General features: G+C 47.3%; 1 protein-coding gene across 2 annotated transcripts in view; it reads right to left on the bottom strand.

Moving 5' to 3' along the window:
• DNAH17 (dynein axonemal heavy chain 17) overlaps positions 1 to 18560 on the bottom strand; it is a 14992541-nt gene that overhangs the window by 3820352 nt on the left and 11153629 nt on the right. For both annotated transcript variants that reach the window (XM_085617470.1, XM_085617471.1), the window contains one exon: positions 15950 to 16167. In XM_085617470.1, the coding sequence (XP_085473596.1) occupies positions 15950 to 16167 (218 nt within the window). The remainder of the gene's footprint in view (positions 1 to 15949; positions 16168 to 18560) is intronic.

Below are 18560 nucleotides of genomic sequence, written 5' to 3'. Positions count from 1 at the left end.
GTATTCCCAGCGAAGGGTGAATTGTGTGTAAGAAAGGTTGGTTCCATACATATGGGCCATAGTAAATGCACTACTATAGTAGAATTCAGTGATCAAGGCAAATCTTCATTTAGAGCTTATCGCCACTCCTACTTTATATGTGGTCAGACTGCATATATGCGTCTACCTCTAGATTGGGATGGTACCTGCTACATTGCATTCCTTTTGCCACCTGTTTTCCTAGCTCCTCCTGATTATTACAGAAATATTCATTTAGTACACAATAGAGAGCGGAGAGATCTCCCCATTGTCGATTACACTGAGACGGCATGGGACAAGTATGTAGATTTTAATAAAGGCATCTTTCCCTATATAGGTACTGTTACTAATAGTAAGCTGATACGTAGATTAACTAGAACCCTTGAAGCAGTAGTGAATGAGACTATTTCCGCCTTAGGCAATTTAACAGAAGAGCAGTCTGCTATGCGGATTGTTGTGCTTCAAAATCGTCTTGTCCTTGACGTCATCCTAGCTGATAGGGGCGGAGCTTGTAGGGTCATCGGATCAAGCTGCTGCGTATTCATACCAGAAAATTCGCCATCTGTATATAAAGCCATCACTCGCCTTCATAAGATTGTAAACCAGATACACCAGAACCCAGGCACTTGGACTTGGTCCAGTTGGTTTTGGAGTGTGGTATCAGCCTGGGGATGGAGAGTTTTATCCTTCCTAGGTATTGGCCTTCTCATACTATTCAGTTGCTGTCTATGTCTACAATGTGGACCAGCGATTTGTGGTCTGTGTACCACATCGTGTATTCCACCACCAAGATTTCATTCGTCACGGAAGAAGAAAGAAGAACAAATGATGCTATATGAACAGATCAATGGATTGATGAAGATTGATATCTCTTAACGGGCAAGTAGGGGACAAGGAGGGAATGTGGAAATATGGATTTTTCTGGTCAGTTATGTCCCCTATCTTGGACCCCAACGGTTCTATGTGCATGTCACAAGTACATGTATGTTCCCTCCAGTTCCAGTTATGAAGACGCAAATACATGTGCGTCCACCGTCAACATGTCCTCTGTTAGATCCGCCATGAATAGGCCGGATATTCCATTCCTAAATATGAAAGGCCACCGGCTTTGTATGGTTCACTTATGCCATTTTACAGTCTAGGCAAGTAGGCCCTGATTCTGTCATCAAACTCTCCTTGCCTTCTGCCTCTGAAAACTCGAGTCTGAGCCTGCATCTGTGACCATGAACTTTGTCCCATTCTCTGCGCGGCTCACGAAGCCTGACATCAGCCTATTCTCTGCCAAGAACTGTATTTCACCTTCGAATTATCTGCTTCACTCCTTAGCCGATGCATTCCTGTCTAGCAGTTTAAGTACACATTCTTCCAGCTACTGAGCAAAGGCTCGGCTTCTCTGTCCTCATGCAAGTAATTCATAGCCCTGTTACCATGGAATATTCCTACCCCCTCGCATTCAGTGTAGACACTTAGACGCTTGTACACGCACGCACAGTCAGTATAGAATAGATTCTGTCCGAGAGTCCTTCTTTTGTGGATAACATAGTTCTTTAAACATAGGATGTTAGATATGATTTGGGATTAGGTTGACTTGACCCCCCAGACTTTTTGTCTCCACATGTAGAGCTAAATGTCAAGTCCCCTTCACCCCCTAGTTGCACGTCAATTACACGTCATGCTGCTGCGCGCGCATCTATGCCAAGTATTATCTTATAGATCCACCTATATGTGACATCATAACCAATTATGTTCCTTTTTACTCCTTATTACACCCATTTCCGGTTACGCATATGAATCGTCAATTTCCTTATCAATTGTTACGCCTACTGCATTCGCTTCATTGTAATGTATGTACTATAAAAGTCATTTCTTGTCAATAAAGTATGTACTTCACTTCCTGAACCCCCGTGGTGATGGAACTTGGAGCAACCGATTATAATCGATCATTGGAATAAAGCCCATTCCGAACCTCTAATATCACGGATTCTGCCTCTCATTTTACTGAGCTATTTTATTATGTTTCTGTATCAAATTAAGTCCCGGTAAAGGAAATTTATTTACCACAGAGCTGGTGACGTCAGCAGAGTCGCGAGCGGAGCCGTGTCTCTGTGACGTCGTCGTCGACCCCATCGGCGTGGACTGCTACAAAAGTTTCCGAATGTTGCTGGCGCAGGGGATATTCACAAGGTGAGGAATCCACTGGCAGATGTATCCATCAGAAATAAATAATCAATTAATCTCCCATGATTACGTTGGCATTGATGCAGGTCTCCCTGTCATTTTAACCCGTGATTCTGCTTATTCTGATTTAATATGCACAAACTTACTAAGATGGTTATGTTTCGAGAGATTCAAAGGCTCTTCCTGTAGGGGATGCTCGTATGGTCACTGCAGCTCCCCCTCGCCACCCAGGCCAGAGATTGATTGTGAACCCATTACAAACAACTTCTGTCTAGACTAGAGCAACAATCCCCAAAGCGCAGCTGAAGCAACCCCCCCCTCCCCCCCTGGCACTACTGCCACTGCTTATCCCGGTTCTGGTTTCGCTGCAGAAGGGCGCCTGCAGGACCGACAGTTCGAGTAAGAGGGAGTGGGGATGGGGTGAGTGAGATTACGTGGGGCGGGTATGTATGCCTGGATGCAGCTCTTGATTTGTATGTACATACTGAAGCACTTTTATAGCGCGGCTCTGTGGAGTGGTCTTGTGACGTCAGAAGAGTGCGCACGTTTCTCAAACCTGTGAGTCAGGACCGCAGTGGAGGTCTGCAGGTGTGGTGGGATCCCATCTCCTGGACCCTGACGGAGTCGGATTATTCCATTCTAGGCTGTCACTAACTTGTAGATCTGCAGAATGTGGGACTCAACACTCAACCTTTAATTACAAAAGGAACACTGAAGCTTAATTGGCTCCCGTGCCTCAAAGGGCGTCACCAGAAATTGCTTCATTCATCTCCCGACTGACAGAAGCAGCAAGGTCCAGGACATGTCACATACAGGCTGGTTTCATCACTGCATGAAGGATTTGTGGGAGAGCCACTGAGTCAGGGTCTTATTACCAAAGATAAACTGTCTGCTGGGCACTCTCCACTGCTTCTGAAGCTAAAGAGTGCTGACAGTTCTGCTAAAGACAATCTTGCGACTCCAGTGATATTAATTGCATTTCCTTCTGTTTCTTTGAAAGAATGTCTGACATACTCTTCAACATATAAAGCCACTTCACAGAAAACAACATGAGGCTGAATCTGTATGATGTCTTACAACTTAAAAATGTCTATTTATCTGCATTGATCCAAGATTAAAAATGTTTTTTTGTATTCACCTTGCTTATAGGGTGTGCAGGTAAAAACAGCTCTGTTTACCTCATTAGCTCGCTCTGTGACCACTGCATAAACAGCACCAGTAATTTTGCAGTTTGCTACGCGCACATTTATCTTAATGGAGGGCCAAAGATGAGAATGGGAATGTTACCTCTCATCCGGAGCTGATCTCCGTTTTACTTTTTCACAAAAATAAAAAAGGATAAAACTTTTTTTTCTTAAATATGAATTGCAGTTGTAAATCACACTGCATCACCCAATGTGTAATAAATGTCTAGCTATCCAATCCCTGGCGGTAAAACCTCCAGGATATTGTGCTGCATAGCTACACACTTAGAAGGTCCCAAAGGCAAGACCGATTGCATTACAAATGCTGGTTTAAAAACTGAGCTAATCTCGACCCCCTTCCAGGAATCTGGCACCGGAGCGCCTTGGGCAATTGCGTTTGCTAATAAAACAATGTACCAGCACCATTTTTGTTTGTCGTGAAGAAATATATCAGCCCGGATACCGTCGGAGTCAGAAGCTCTTCCGCCCGTTACCGCTCCTAAGGCGATAACGTCAGACACTTCAAACGGAGTGTCTTGATAGAACAATTGCGGGAGTTCAACTTCATCCCCCTCGGTTATGTTACTCGCGTACTGGGGTTTAAAATGATTGACCTATTGCTCCTGGGCTATATGATTTTGCGGTGTAGTCGGATGGCCTCCGCTACCAAATCTTACTATGTTCCAAAACAACTTACAATTATTGCTGGCACAAGCTGATCTGAGGTCCTGCCATCCACTTTCATCCCACGTTTTTTTTGCCTTTTCCTGGGCCCTCCTATATTTTTTCCTAGTTGGCCGTACCATGGCGGGATCAACCGCCTTAATCACGTCCCATAAAAGCCTGCGAGCCATGGTACATTTCTCATTGAACCAGGATGATTCTTTGGTTCATTGCGGATCCTTGCTCTTTCCATGCCTAACAAAATTTGAGAGTAATTGAACAAAGAATTTATTATGAATATCAATTATATTATCGTAGGCCTCAGACTTGGCTGCACAAGCCTCTAGCTCGACTATTGTCTCGTCTTTACCTACATTAATGATTTCTAGGGTATCGGGCTTTGTTCCTATCTGTGTCCATTTCAATCTCCTCATATCATTAGTAGGGACCACCTCAAGGGTGGTCACCATGCTGTATGGCCAAATGGGTGTCCGCTCTGGAAGTAAATCAAAGGTCGCACATAAGGGATTGTGATCACTCTCTACTTGATCCTTCACAATCATGTACCCAAAAACATCCCATAGCCTTAAGTTAATGAGAAGGTAATCTATGAGACTAGAGCTACGGCCATTATTGAATGTAAATTTGCCGTGCCTATCTGAGGTGGAGCTCCCGTTTACAGCCCGGAGGCCTTTTCCCAAGCATATGGCATTTATTTGGATATATACATGTGTCCACTTTTTTATAGGTGCAAGTTCCAGTTTAGGGATCCCCCACTGATAGTCTTCCTCACATGCAAGATCATGTTCACCTGTGACTAGGGGTTCAAATGTTGAATTAAAGTCACCTTCTATTAAGACTTGTGAATCTCTAGAATACAAGTCTAAGAGGTCATCGAGAGTCGTTAGTACTTTCGACTTTTTCCCTCTACTCATGCCTCTTACGTAGGCGTTAGATATGTCAATGTGTCCCTTTGCACCAATATTCAACCTAATCGCGAGGATGTCTCTGCTCTGTTTCGGAAGCACTTCGATGTTGTAGCCTATCTCTTGGCAAACCCAGATAGTCAGTTCCCCTGCTGGACGGCCCTTCCCCCCCTCTGATGGCTGGAGTGGGGTATTTTAAGTATCCTGTCAGGTGGAAGGGCTCCGTATGCCATGTTTCCTGGAAGAGGCAGACGTCATGACCCTCAATGAATGTAACCCAATCAGGGGAGGTGATCTTTGTCCTCAGCCCTGCAGTTTTCCAAGATATTAAGGCTAATTTGTGTTGTGCAGGGCCAGGTGCAGGTGCTGGGTTCCCATCTATAGTGTTAGACACTATGCCACTGTATAACAATTGAAAGAAATATTCAGCACACCCTTATATTTATCAAGACAGTCCAAAATTATGTATAGGACAATTTAGTGGCTTGATAAGTGAAAAACCAATAATCATGCACTGATTAATTGACAATGGTAAATTGTCCAAATTCTTAAATTCTACTCGAAGCACATGTTTTGTCTTCCCTTAGACTTTGTCAAGGCGAAAGGCAAACAGTTTCTTGACCATATAGTGCATCCCTTAGGCAGTTAAAAGGCTTTCTCATACTACTGCCATAAAAATCGCCGCAAATTTTTTGATAGCCTCACCACCTGAAAGTAACAAAGGTGGAGAGTGACGCGTATATCCGTTGCCACTTCACAATCTCAAAGTCCACCTTAGAAATATATGTGGTGAATTTGACTAGCGTTTGTGAAAGCGATTAGCTGAACCTTGATAAGTTCCAACCTAGAATGAAGCCATTGTTTACTGTATCCCGTTACGTCCTCGCTGTTAAGTATACAGTATACATTAACGCTAGTCAAATTCACCACATATATTTCTACGGTGGACTTTGAGAATAGGTAGAGAGAGGTGTCCTGAGATTCTGAGCTAGGCCCTATGCCTGTCCCTCTACCAGGCATCTACTTTGGTGATTGCTCGATCACATCTTCCCTATCTGCATCCTGCAGGTCTGATAAAAGGTAGAAACCTATTAGTACATGGAATTGCGGGGCCAGACTGTTAGGAAACTACGTCTATTGGAGTGGTGGAAAGAAGACGGGTTTCCTCTCCTTCCGATGTGGGCTTGGTGCAAACTGTGGTTGCCCCTTTTCTTGATGGTTTCTGAAATATTATAGGGATGATGGGGCAGCTTCGAGCTTTGGGCTTGGTGGAAATAGAGGGCTGGTGAGTTGCTTTGTCAGGGCTTGGATGCTCAGGTGAATCGGCCTCCAGGATATTTTCGCATTCACTGATAAGGGTGTCTATGCGATCTAAAACACAGTTGCTACCTGGGCGTTTCTGGATTTTCCTAGACTTTTTGCCTTTATCAGACCTACCAATAGGGTTTCCTCCACTACTCCCACTACCCTCCATACATTTTCTTTTCCCCATTTTCCTACCCGTTTTGACTAGAGACAGATCAAGAAGAAGCCCCCCCCCCCAGAGCTCCCCCGTCTGTTTATAAATTACTTAAGCCCAGATAATGTCAAATGAAATAGGACAAAACTTAACGTAATGTACTGGGTAAAGATTTAAACATAATACTATTTGAACATTAAACATGCGCAGATTGCGTAAGGAAGAAGGAAGCCTAAGCTAGGCACAGTCAAAATACCTTAGACAGAGTTCATTAGTCTCTGTGGCCTCAGCCCGAGTGCCAGATGAAAAGGGCGTGGCGTAGCCCAGCCCAGCCCAGCCCCTTCCGGGCTTCGCCCGGGCAGGGCCGGTTTTAGCGCTGGTGGCGCCCAGTGCGACAATGGTTGTTGGCGCCCCCCCAGTGACCACCTCTGCCATGCATTCTCTCACTACCACCCTTTAACAGTGCCCCTCAAGTCTCCATAACCACTCCATCGCTCAGATGCATTAAATTAGTTGTATAGCGCCACTTATACCAGTGTAAGGTGTCAGACCACTTTACATAACACGCACAAAACACAGAGACAATCAATCATAGGTGTGCAAATCAGTGTATAGGAAATGTTACATAAGACAGAGGACCCTTCCCTGCAGAGAAGGGTCAATTTCTATCTTCCATCTAGACCTCTGAGATCTGCTGCCCAGGCCAAGGCTATTGTTCCAACAGTGAAGCGTGCTCGCTGTGGAGGTCGCTCCTTTAGTTACCTTGCACCCCGCCTCTGGAACACATTGCCCTTGACGTTGCGGGTGTGCACCAATCTCTCGGTTTTTAGGAAAGGACTTAAAACCTATCTGTTTGCTTTGTAATGCTGTTATGGTTAATTCTGGTTATGTTTTCTGTTATGGCTGTTTGTTTGCTGCTGGTATTTGGTGTGATGATCTTTAGCGCCGGGACGCTCTTTGGAGCAGCTGAGCGCTCTACAAAACAAACAGTAACATAACATAACATAACAACATAACAGAGGACTATAAGGTATAGGAGTCACATGTCATCCACACTGGTAGACAGTATAGTTTAATAGCGCTTGGTCTGGAAAAGCACACACTTTGTGATCTGCTGGTACAGGTTCTTTGCAGTAGGCATATTAACCATATGTGCTACCCTCAAAGCTTCCACTAGACAAACCTCCGATCTTTCTGTAGGAAGAAAATTAATCACGGAGTTCTCTTGACATTTTTATTGACAGCTGAAAATTGCTGGAGGCCATAACGCTGGCAGAAGGTGCTTTTAAAACTATTATTAACTTGCAAACACGACGCCCCCACCTAAAGTCAGCGCCCGGTGCGGTCGCACCGCCCTAAAGACGGCCCTGCGCCCGGGCGTGGCTTGGGTGCGGCTTGGGCACGCCCACGCGCGTCCCACGCTAATTTTTATAGTGCCTCGAGGTGCTGACAAATGCTGCGCGTGGCTCCTGCCACAAGGACTGCTGGGCCCTGAAGTCTCAATGGCGTCGGGGCAGCGGAGTGTCAAACAACAGGAAAGAAGGGGGTCCCGCGCTGGTTTTTATAGCACCTCCAGGTGCTGATGAACAAGTTACTTACCTTCGGTAACGCTTTTTCTGGTGGATACAGTATCTGCCTGTGGATTCCTCACCTTATGAATATCCCTTGCGCCAGCATTCAGAGGAATTTTAACTAGCTCTCCACGCCGACGAGGATGTCACAATGCTACGGCTCTGCTCGCGACTCCGGAGCCATAAGAGAGGTGTGATGTCAGTTCCACCCATTTTTTCCGTGCCTCCGAGGCGAACAGGTGGACCGACAACAGATTCAAAGTATACACAGTACAAAATATTCGAACAAATACACATAGTGTATAATCAAAAGGAAAGCTAAAGAACATAAGTATTTCCTATAAATCTACCAGATAGAAAGAAGACACAATGTAAAACATCATATCAAAACAAAGCACCCTTTAAGGTATACAAAAGGTGGACAACGGGGAGGAGGGTAGGTCAGTGAGGAATCCACAGGCAGATACTGTATCCACCAGTAAAAGCGTTACCGAAGGTAAGTAACTTCTTCTGATGGATACATCTGCCTGTGGATTCCTCACCTTATGAATAGATTCCCACAGCAGTCCCGCTACCGGAGGGTGTCCACCCTTCTATACCAAAAAGTCCTGCAAGACAGAGCACGCAAAGTAGCCCTCCCTCCTCATTTCGGAGTCCAAGCAATAATGCTTTGCGAAAGTGTGGAGGGAGGCCCAAGTCGCTGCCTTACAAATGTCCAGTACAGGAACACCTCTGGCCAAAGCAGAGGTGGAAGACTTGGCTCTAGTAGAATGAGCTCTAATACCCTCAGGTGGTTCCTTACCGGCAAGGGTGTAGCAGATCTTGATGCACAAGATGATCCATCTGGATACAGTGCGCTTGTGCACAGCCTTGCCTTTCATGCGTCCAACGTAGCCCACAAAGAGCTGATCGTCCATATGCAAGTCCTTTCTCCTGTCCAAATAAAAGCTCACTGCTCTTTTAGGGTCCCAGCTGTGAAGTCGCTCCTCCTCCTTGGAAGGGTGAGGGGGAGGATAAAACACAGGGAGAGTTATGGACTGCTCCAGATGAAAGGGAGTAACCACCTTAGGCAGAAAAACAGCCCTGGTCCTGAGGACCATCATTTCAGCATGTATGGTCAAAAACAGGGGTTTTGAACTGAGAGCCTGAAGCTCACTTACCCTCCTCGCTGAGGTAATAGCCACAAGAAAGATTGTTTTAAAAGACAAAAGCCTCCAAGGACAGCTATGTAAGGGTTCAAACAGGGAACCCATCAAGATAGTCACAACAAGATTTAGATCCCATTGGGGCATAACAAAGGGAGTAGGCAGAAATCTACTGATAAGGCCCTTTATAAATCTAAATCTCAAAACAATAGGAGACTTAAATAAAGACAGCTGATCAGGCAAACACAGAAACGCCGATAAGGCCGCCAAATAACCCTTAATCGTGGCCACAGCACAGCAAAACCTTGCTGAGCCAAGGAAAGAGCAAACCGAAGAACATCTGATAAATGGGACTTTAAAAGGATCAATGGATCTCTCTCCACACCATTTAACAAACTTAGACCATCTATAGGAATAAACCGACTTAGTGGAGTGTCGCCTGGACGATAAGATAACATCCACAACGTCCGGCGGGAGAGAGAAGGAACTCAGGTTGCCCCGTTCAATCTCCAGGCATGAAGGTGCAGGCTCTGGAGGTGGGGGTGTAGAACCTGCCCCTGTGAGAGGAGGTCTGCCCTGAGAGGGAGACGGAACGAAGGGTGCGATGAGAGGTGAAGTAGATCTGTGTACCACACCCTTCTTGGCCAATCCGGGGCGATCAATATGACTTTGGCCCAGTCTTGGCGAATCTTCCTCATGACTCCGAGGAATCAAGGGTATGGGAGGAAACGCGTAAAGGAGTTGTGAGCTCCAATTCAATTGAAACGCGTCCCCCAGCGCTGCCTGCATCGGATACTGGAGACTGCAGAACAACGGGCAGTGCGCATTCTCTTGGGTGGCAAACAGGTTCAACCGAGGAGATCCCCACATCTGAAAGATGTGATGGACCACCTCCGGATGAAGCCACCACTCGTGATCGGCCGAGTAATGCCGACTGAGACTGTCCGCACGAACATTCAGCACACTGGCTAGATGATTTGCAAACACACAAATCTGATGGTTCTGAGCCCAGGACCAGAGTCGCAGAGCCTCTCAACAGAGACGATACGACCCTACACCTCCCTGTTTGTTGATGTACCACATCGCGGTAGTGTTGTCTGTCAGGACCTGAACCGACTGACCGCGAAGGGAAGGAAGGAAAGCCTTTAGTGCCAAACTTATCGCCCGCAATTCCAGAAGGTTGATGTTAAGCAACCTTTCCTCTAGAGACCAAAGACCTTTGACCTCCAGATCCCCCAGATGAGCACCTCACCCTAGAGTGGAGGCATCCGTGATCACTGGCCACCGGTGGAAGAGGTTGTAAGGGCTTGCCTTGAGACAGGTTGACCTGCACACTCCACCAAGTCAGATCCGCTGCAGCCTCTCTGGAGATTTTGACTGACTCCCCGAGATCCCTGTTGTGTTGAAACCACTGCCTGCGGAGGCACCACTGGAGCGCCCTCATGTGCCAGCATGCATGACTGACCAACAGTATGCAGGAAGCGAACAGACCGAGCAGGTGAAGGACCAGAACAACCGCTCCATCGTAAAACAAAGGAATCATCTCCTGAAAGTCGAGAATTCTTTGTGGAAGAGGAAAAGCTCGACACAGTAGTGTCCAGTACCGCCCCTATGAACAGATTGCGCTGGGAGGGCACCAGATGAGATTTGGGCACATTGATTGAAAAACCCAAGTTGAACAGCTGAGATGTTACTCGCAGATGATGGAGCACCATCTCTGGTGACTCCGCTTTCAGCAGCCTGTCGTCCAGATAGGGGAAAACATGAATGCGACCTCCTGAGAGGAGCTGCCACCACTGCCATCACCTTTGTGAAGACTCGAGGTGCAGTAGTAAGACCAAACGGGAGGACCGCAAACTGGTAGTGCTGCGACCCTACCATAAAACATAGATACTTCCTATGCGACTTCAGAATGGTGATGTGAAAATATGCATCCTGTAAGTCGATCGACACCATCTAGTCCCTCTTGCTGAAGGGCCATAATAACTTGAGCAAGGGTTAGCATCCTGAATTTTTCCTGCTTCAGGTAAAAATCCAAGACCCTGAGGTCCAGAATCGGATGTAACCTGCCGTCCTTTTTGGGGATCAGAAAATACCGGGAGTAGCATCCCTGACCCCTTTCCTGCTCCAGAAGCACCTCTATCGCACCTTTTTGCAGTAAGGCAAGGACCTCCTTCTGTAGAAGAAGCATATGGTCCTCTGAACAAAAACCTTGGCAAGGAGGGTAAGGAGGAGGAAATTCTCGAAAGGGATGGGCATATCCATTCTATACAAGGTTTAAAACCCAAAGGTCTGATGTGACAGATTTCCAACCCTTTAGAAAGTGAGACAGCCGACCCCCTACAGGACCCACATGATCCAGGATGGGGGATCTAGGGCTGCTTTCTTGCGGTACCAGGGGGGCAGGAGAGGTAGAAGAGGAGGAGAGATTGCGGGCAGAACCAGGTTGGCGTCCTTTGACTCTTCCTCTATAAGACTTAAGAGTGGATTTTCCTGCTGCTGAGGTTGACACAAGCTGCAAAAGGAAGATCTTCCAAAGCCATGATATTTTTTGTAGCCAAAACCCCTTGTCTGGGTTTGCAATCCCAAGGATTTCACCGTGCCTCTGTTATCCTTAAACCTTTGCAGTGCCGAATCGGCCTTTTCTCCGAAGAATTTAGATCTGTCAAAGGGCAAATCAAGAACAGTAGCCTGGACATCAGGGGAAAATCCAGAGGATTGAAGCCAAGCTTGCCTTCTTGTAGCTATGGAGGAGCTGGCCACCGAATCAGCTGTATCCAGGCCAGATTGAATAACCTGTCTAGCTGCAGCCTGAGCATCCGACAGAACCTCCATAAAGTTACCCTCTCCTCATCAGGTAACTTGGGAGCCAACTGTTTTGCTGAGTCCATGAAAGCATGTATATAACGGCCCAACAGACAGGTAGCATTGATCGATTTTAGTGCCATGCTAGACGAAGGGAAGACCTTTTTAGCCGACTGCTCCCTTTTCTTAGAGTCCCTGTCAGCTGGAGCCTGAGGAAAAGTGCCAGAAGATTGTTTAGAGTAAGATGCCTGCACCACTAAACTTTCTGGAGATGGATGAGAAGAAAGAAAAAGTGGATCCCCTGGTGCAGTCCTATATCTTCCAGCCACAGCCTTAGAAACAGCAGGCGAAGAGAGTGGTTTACGCCAAACCGAGGATAGGTTCCGTTAAGGCTTCATTAAAGGGTAACAAGGGCTCAACTGTAGAAGAAGGTGAATGCAAGACCTCTGTTAGCAAATTTGGCCCATACTCAGCAGAAGGCAGCTGTAAGTCCAAAAGCTCTGCAGCTTTTCTTATAACCATATGGTAAGGAGCTAGCTCTTGAGGAGGAGAAGCCCTTGTTGAAGAGAGCTCCCACTCAGGGGAGGTGTCCAATCCACTTGCCTCTTGAATTCCCTCAAATTCATCTAGAGACTCTTCCAATTCACCCTCTTCAACTTCCTCTCTGCGATACTGCTCCTCTTCCAACAACCTTTGCGCCTCTCTCCTTGAACGAATCCACAGACGCCGGCGTCAAAGGAGGTTCTGAAGGAGGTATGGGATCCGTACGAGGCCGAGAGGAAGGCCCACCAGACGGATTCCATCAACGGCATCGAGACCCTCGGAGCCGGAAACTGCCATGACCGCGCCGTCTGCATGAAAGGCACGAAGGGTGCCTGGGCATAGTGCTGGGGCATGCCCAAGTTGAAAGCCAGTGGACCCACGGGACCAGAAGGTGCTCCGGATGGGAAAGCCGCCCTTCCAAACACACCGTACATTGCATAAAAAAAATGCGATAGATCCGTACCTGGAGTCGGGAAAGGTGGATACGGATTTGAGCCAGTATCCAAACGGGGAGTATCAGACGTCGGAATGATCGGATCCACTGACGAATCCACCGGTTCATTTTCAGGCACAGGAGAAGGAGATGGATCATCCTGCACTGGCTCGGCTTCGGAACCCGGTGAATCCCTCGGCGCTGGAGAACCTTTAGGCGAAGGAGACCTCTCTGGAGTCACATGAGGTGAAGGCGAAGGAGATACAAAGTCTTTCCAGCAACATCGAGGAGCAGGCGAAGGCAACCTCAAAGCCTTACCCTTCAAACGGCGTTGAGACCCATGTCTTTTTTTTTTTTATGTTTTCTTGACTTCGATGTGTGCGGGGTCGACGACTTAGACTTCGACTTCTCTTTTACGCCCTCTTCCTTCCTTCTTTGCCTTGGCCAGAAATAACTTGGCCTCCTGTTCTTTAAGTGCCTTCGAATTCATTGTCCTGCAGCAGGAACAGTCCTCCACGCCGTGCTCCGACGACATACACCATAAGCAATCTTCATGGGGGGTCAGTGATGGACATGTGACCCCCACACTCCCTACAGGGTTTAAAGCCGGACTTCCTCAAAGACATCTCAACAGCTACAGTTACAGATTGAGAAAAAGAACAAAGTAACTCAACACGTATGGAGAGTGCTAGAAAACTGTTACACGCCGACGGCGCGGAAAAAGGATCTGACGTCATCACGCCGATGAGGTTCTCTTATGGCTCCGGTGACGTAATGTAGAGTCACGAGCGGAGCCATAGAATTGTGACGTCCTCGTGGGCGTGGAGAGCTAGGAAAAATTCTGCGGAATGCTGGCGCGGGGGATATTCATAAGGTGAGGAATCCACAGGCAGATGTATTCATCAGAACAATGCTGCGCGCGGCTCCTCCCACGAGGACTGCTGGGCCCTGAAGTCTCAAGGGCGTCGGGGCAGCGGAGTGGCAAACAAGAAAGAAGCCTGTCCCGTGCTGGTTTTTATAGCGCCTCCAGGCGCTGACCAATGCTGCGCGCAGCTCCTGCTGCGAGGACTGCTGGGCCCTGAAGTCTCAAGGGCTTCGGGGCAGCGGACTGGCAAACAGGAAAGAAGCAGGTCTCCAGTCCAGTCCAATCCAATCCACCCCATCCCAGTCCAATCCACCCCATCCTGCTCCAATCCACTCCACCCCACTTCAATTCTCACTGCCCCACCCCAATCCAGTCCACCCCAATCCAGTCTAATCCATCACACTCATTTCACACCACCTCAATGTAATCCACCCCAATCCAATCCATCCACCCCACTCCAAACCACCCCACACCACTACTGCAATCCACCCTCCTCCACTCCAATCCACCCTCCTCCACTCCAATCCACCCTCCTCCATTCCCCTTCTCTCCACTCCACTCCATTCCACTCCAATCCAATCCACCCTCCTCCACTCTCCTCCCCTTTCCTCTCCTCCACTCCCCCTCCTCCCCTCCACTACCCTCTCCTCCCCTCCTCCCTCCTCCCCCCTCCTCCACACCCCCTCCACCTCCTCCCTCCCCCTCCTCCTCCCCTCCCCCATCTCCCCTCTATCCCCCCTCCTCCCTCCTCCTCCCTCCTCCCCTGCCCCCTCCTCATCCCCTCCCCCTCCTCCCCCTCTCCTCCCCCCTCCTCCCCTCCACTCCCCTCCACTACCCCTCTTCCCCTCCCCCCTCCTCCACTACCCCCCCTCCTCCCTCCTCCACTCCCCCTCCTCCCCTCACCCCCCCTCCCCTCCCCCTCCACTTCTCCCACACGGCCCCTCCTCCCCTTCCCCTCTCCTCCTCCCTCCCCACACTCCTCCTCTCCCCCCTCCTCCCCTCCCCCACTCCTCCTCTCCCCCCTGCCCCCTCCTCCCTCCTCCCTCCCACTCCCCTTCCCCCACTGCTCCTCTCCCCCCTCCCCCACTCCTCCTCTCCCCCTCCCCCTCCTCCCTCCTCCTCTCCCCCTCCCCCATTCCTCCTCTCCCCCTCCCCCACTCTTCCTCTCCCCCCTCCCCCCTCCTCCCTTCCCCCACTACTCCTCTCCTCCACTCCAACCTGCTCTACCCTATTTAACCCCACTCCACGACACTGCAAACTACAACACCCTCTGCCACTGAACTCTACTCAACTCTATGACACTCTACTCAATCTCCACTTTACAACACTCAACTCCAACAAATCCACTCTAGGATGCTCTACTCCCCCACTCCACTCTTCAACATTCTAAGCCACTAAGTTTTAGCCACGCTGCACAGCAGCCACACTGGTGTACAATATGGCAAAATACATTGCCAGAGTCGATAGCTTTTGTATAGGCGAGACCTATTGGCTTTGCCAAGGCTTGTTATTTTGAATCAATGTCGAGAGGACTGCGGCAGTGGATAGTTCGTTGTTTACCCAGTATGAGCTTAAAATGTGCAAATGGTGTTCTCTGCCAGTGGTTTAATGGTTACATTCTGCAGTAATTTAGGTAGGCTCAGAATTAGAAAAATGTGGGTTTTTGATGCCAGTAAAGACGATCTCCCTAAAAGCTAGTTGGATTAAAACAGATCACAAGTTTCCCATGTCTCTCTTTGTAGTGAGATGGCTGTTTTCATGAGGAGGAAAATCATGATACCACTTTCTGTAAGCTGGTGAAACTTTGAACTCAGTGAGTGACTGGTAGCCCTAGCAGAGTGATCAGTGAAAAAGCATATGAAAAATGGATGGTAAAGAAAAGAAAGGAACCCTTTTTTCACTTTTCTTTCTCTTTTTTTGTGCAAATCCTGTTTAGAGGTGGTTGCCGTGGAAGCGGCCACTTTCGGGCGGACATCAAGCATAATAAATAAAAAAATAATTGCAAAAGCCGATAGGTTTCACAGCCGAGAACTATAGATTTTTCCAATGCTTGAATAATATTTAGAGATGTGGTAATTCAAGTGGCATTAAGGCGTATTTGAAAAAATATAGTACTATATCTTGCAATCATTTAGGTGAGTATCAATCCAATAACTTACTGATATGCCTTGAGACAGCTTTCAGGAATGTGCTCCTTGTCATACTTGATTAGGCCATCCAAGAATCCATCAACTTTACCCATCATGATTTTAGCGGCTTTCCAGCTTTTGTCCTTTGGAATCTTACCACCAGGTGCAGTGAGGACCATGACAGCAGCTGTAACTTTTACAACAGCTTCTGGGGGTGAGCCAAAAGACTTAAGTTCTGTCAGGTTGATCTACAAGAAACAAAATAGAGAGGTCCATTTTCCCATACAGTAAACTTTTCTGATGATCACAAAAAAAGTTCCAGGTATCTAAAGAAGGATGTTGTAGTTAAGGACTAGTGGGAACCAGCTAAAATATACATCTCAGAAAAAATATTTATAGATACAAAAGCTGCTATTTCATCTAATAATTTATGTCTTATAGTCTAAGGGCCTTATGAGCTTGGCAGTGTGGGAGAGGGGCCGCAACCCCGCTCCCAGACGGCCAAAACCAAAATAAACCTCCCACCAGGCTTCAATTTAGTTTGTATCTGGCAGATTGTTCTTTGAGGTTCCCACAGCCGAGCCTTTGAAATAGACACTGCAATGGGAACGCCAAAGCAAGTTCCTAGGTGACAGACTGTTAAGACCATGCTGTGCAGACACAAGGCGTGCCCCCCCCCTCCCCCCCCCAGCCCCTGCATGCACCCCATGGCCTAGTGGCAACCTTTGCTTCCTCTCCTGCCACAGGTTTCATGGCGGGCTCACCACTATGAAAACCATGGTAGGGAGGAAACTCTTAATATGTTTGGTGGGGCTACAGTGGACCCGCCAAGCATATTGCGGTTTCAACTGTAAAACCGCCACGGACAGCGGATCCCTGGAAGCAGCAGCAGTCTCATGGTGGTCTGACTGCCCTACTTGAAATAGGGCGGTCAGACCACCAGTGTGGCAGTAGCTGCATCGTCATCATGGGTTTGGCAGTCCATCAGACCCCCAAACGTATTATAAGGTCCTAACTCTCTACAGTGCACAGGACAGTGGATATAAAAGAGCCCCTTGAGTATTTTGAAATAATGCTTTGCCAAATCTGTTATTTTGGTGTCAGAATCCTTACTGTTAACACTAACATATGATGGGCAGACCTTACAATTTAAAAGTAATTTATTTCATGTGTGTAACAGTAGCAGCCATGGTTTTCGTAAAGCATCCCTCAATCCTAGCTGAAAAGAAACATTCGTTACTTCTGAAATACAAGAGGATTGTAAATGCAAACACGTATTAAAGCCACCAGCTTCTTTTTTTCAAAACGTATTTATTGCGATTCTACAGTTCAATAAAACATGTTGCAATCAATGTACAGCAGATATGTTGTTGAGTATACCAATTGCACAGAAGAAACTGCTGTAATACAAGTATACATAGCAACTTATGACAACAGTATGTGAAAACAATTGTGCATTAGAACAGGAACCCATAATTCCTACAACGAAGCGTTGCAGAAATAATTAAGAACAAACAAAGCGGAAAAAAAAACACAAAAAAAAACGACCAAGGCAGTGCAGAGTCAATGCGTTGCATCAGCACATTTTGGAAACTTATACAAGTATCAGAGATGTATATTATCATTCGGATAATCAGATAGCACCTACAGTGCTGTTCATATGAAAATTTGAAGATCTATGTCATATTAGGATTAGCCAGTAAATAATACGTGAGCGAGGCCCAGAAATCTTTTGGTCTAGAGGCCTCAGGTATTTCTTCAGCATATGTGGCTAACTGCTCTTTACAAATATTACATTCTTTCAAATACTGTCTTTTTTTGGTGCCGTTTTCCCACCCCAATGTTTCGCAACTAAATGTTTTGCCAATAACATGGAGACTGCAACAATTTGCCGATTACAGGGTTTTAGTTGTTTTACTAAGCCTAATAGGCAAATCTCAGATGAGCAATTCACAGTATTGCCTATGATCTCCGTAACGTTCGACCAGAAACTGCGAATGGGAGCACATGTCCAAGCAAGGTTAACGAAATCTGCTTCATCCAGCCCACATCTCGCACACTTCGCGTCCTCACGCAGCCCGTATCTCTTCAGCCTCACTGGCGGGTAATACATTTGGTGCAACAACTTAAAGTGAATTATACGAAGATTGGAGTTCGCCATAAGGCGTCCAGTCAGCGCGCAGCACTCCATCCATTCATTCATTCTGAGTCAATGTCCTGTCCAATCGCTCATTCCAACTAGTGAGAGAGGTGAAGCCCTGCATCTCATTCTGTTGTTGAGATGCATTGTATAACTTAGTGATAAGACCAGTTGAGTCACCCACTGACACTGCTATTTGCAAGGCCTACAACCTTTTTGGCTCTGCTGGGTATCCTGAGTCAAGCGCCTACACAGTCATACGCAACCTGGTATAGACAAAGCCTTGCATAGCTGTATAACGATTTCCAGAGGTGAAAGCGGTCAAGGATAAGAATTTACGGTGGGTATCTCCCATTTTTTAATGCCTGAGCTAGACAGCATACCTAGAGCCCCTTTCTCATGAGTTACCGAGATGTCCGGATATGCAACAACCGAGATGTCCGGATATGCAACAATCTGCATAACTGGAGCGTACAAATTCTCAACTCCAGCACAAGCTCC

The sequence above is a fragment of the Triturus cristatus genome, chromosome 7 (genome assembly GCF_964204655.1).
Source record: "Triturus cristatus chromosome 7, aTriCri1.1, whole genome shotgun sequence".
Lineage (NCBI taxonomy): Eukaryota > Metazoa > Chordata > Amphibia > Caudata > Salamandridae > Triturus > Triturus cristatus.
The sequence above is the reverse complement of the archived record's forward strand: the minus strand, read 5'-3'. Positions and strand labels throughout refer to the sequence as shown.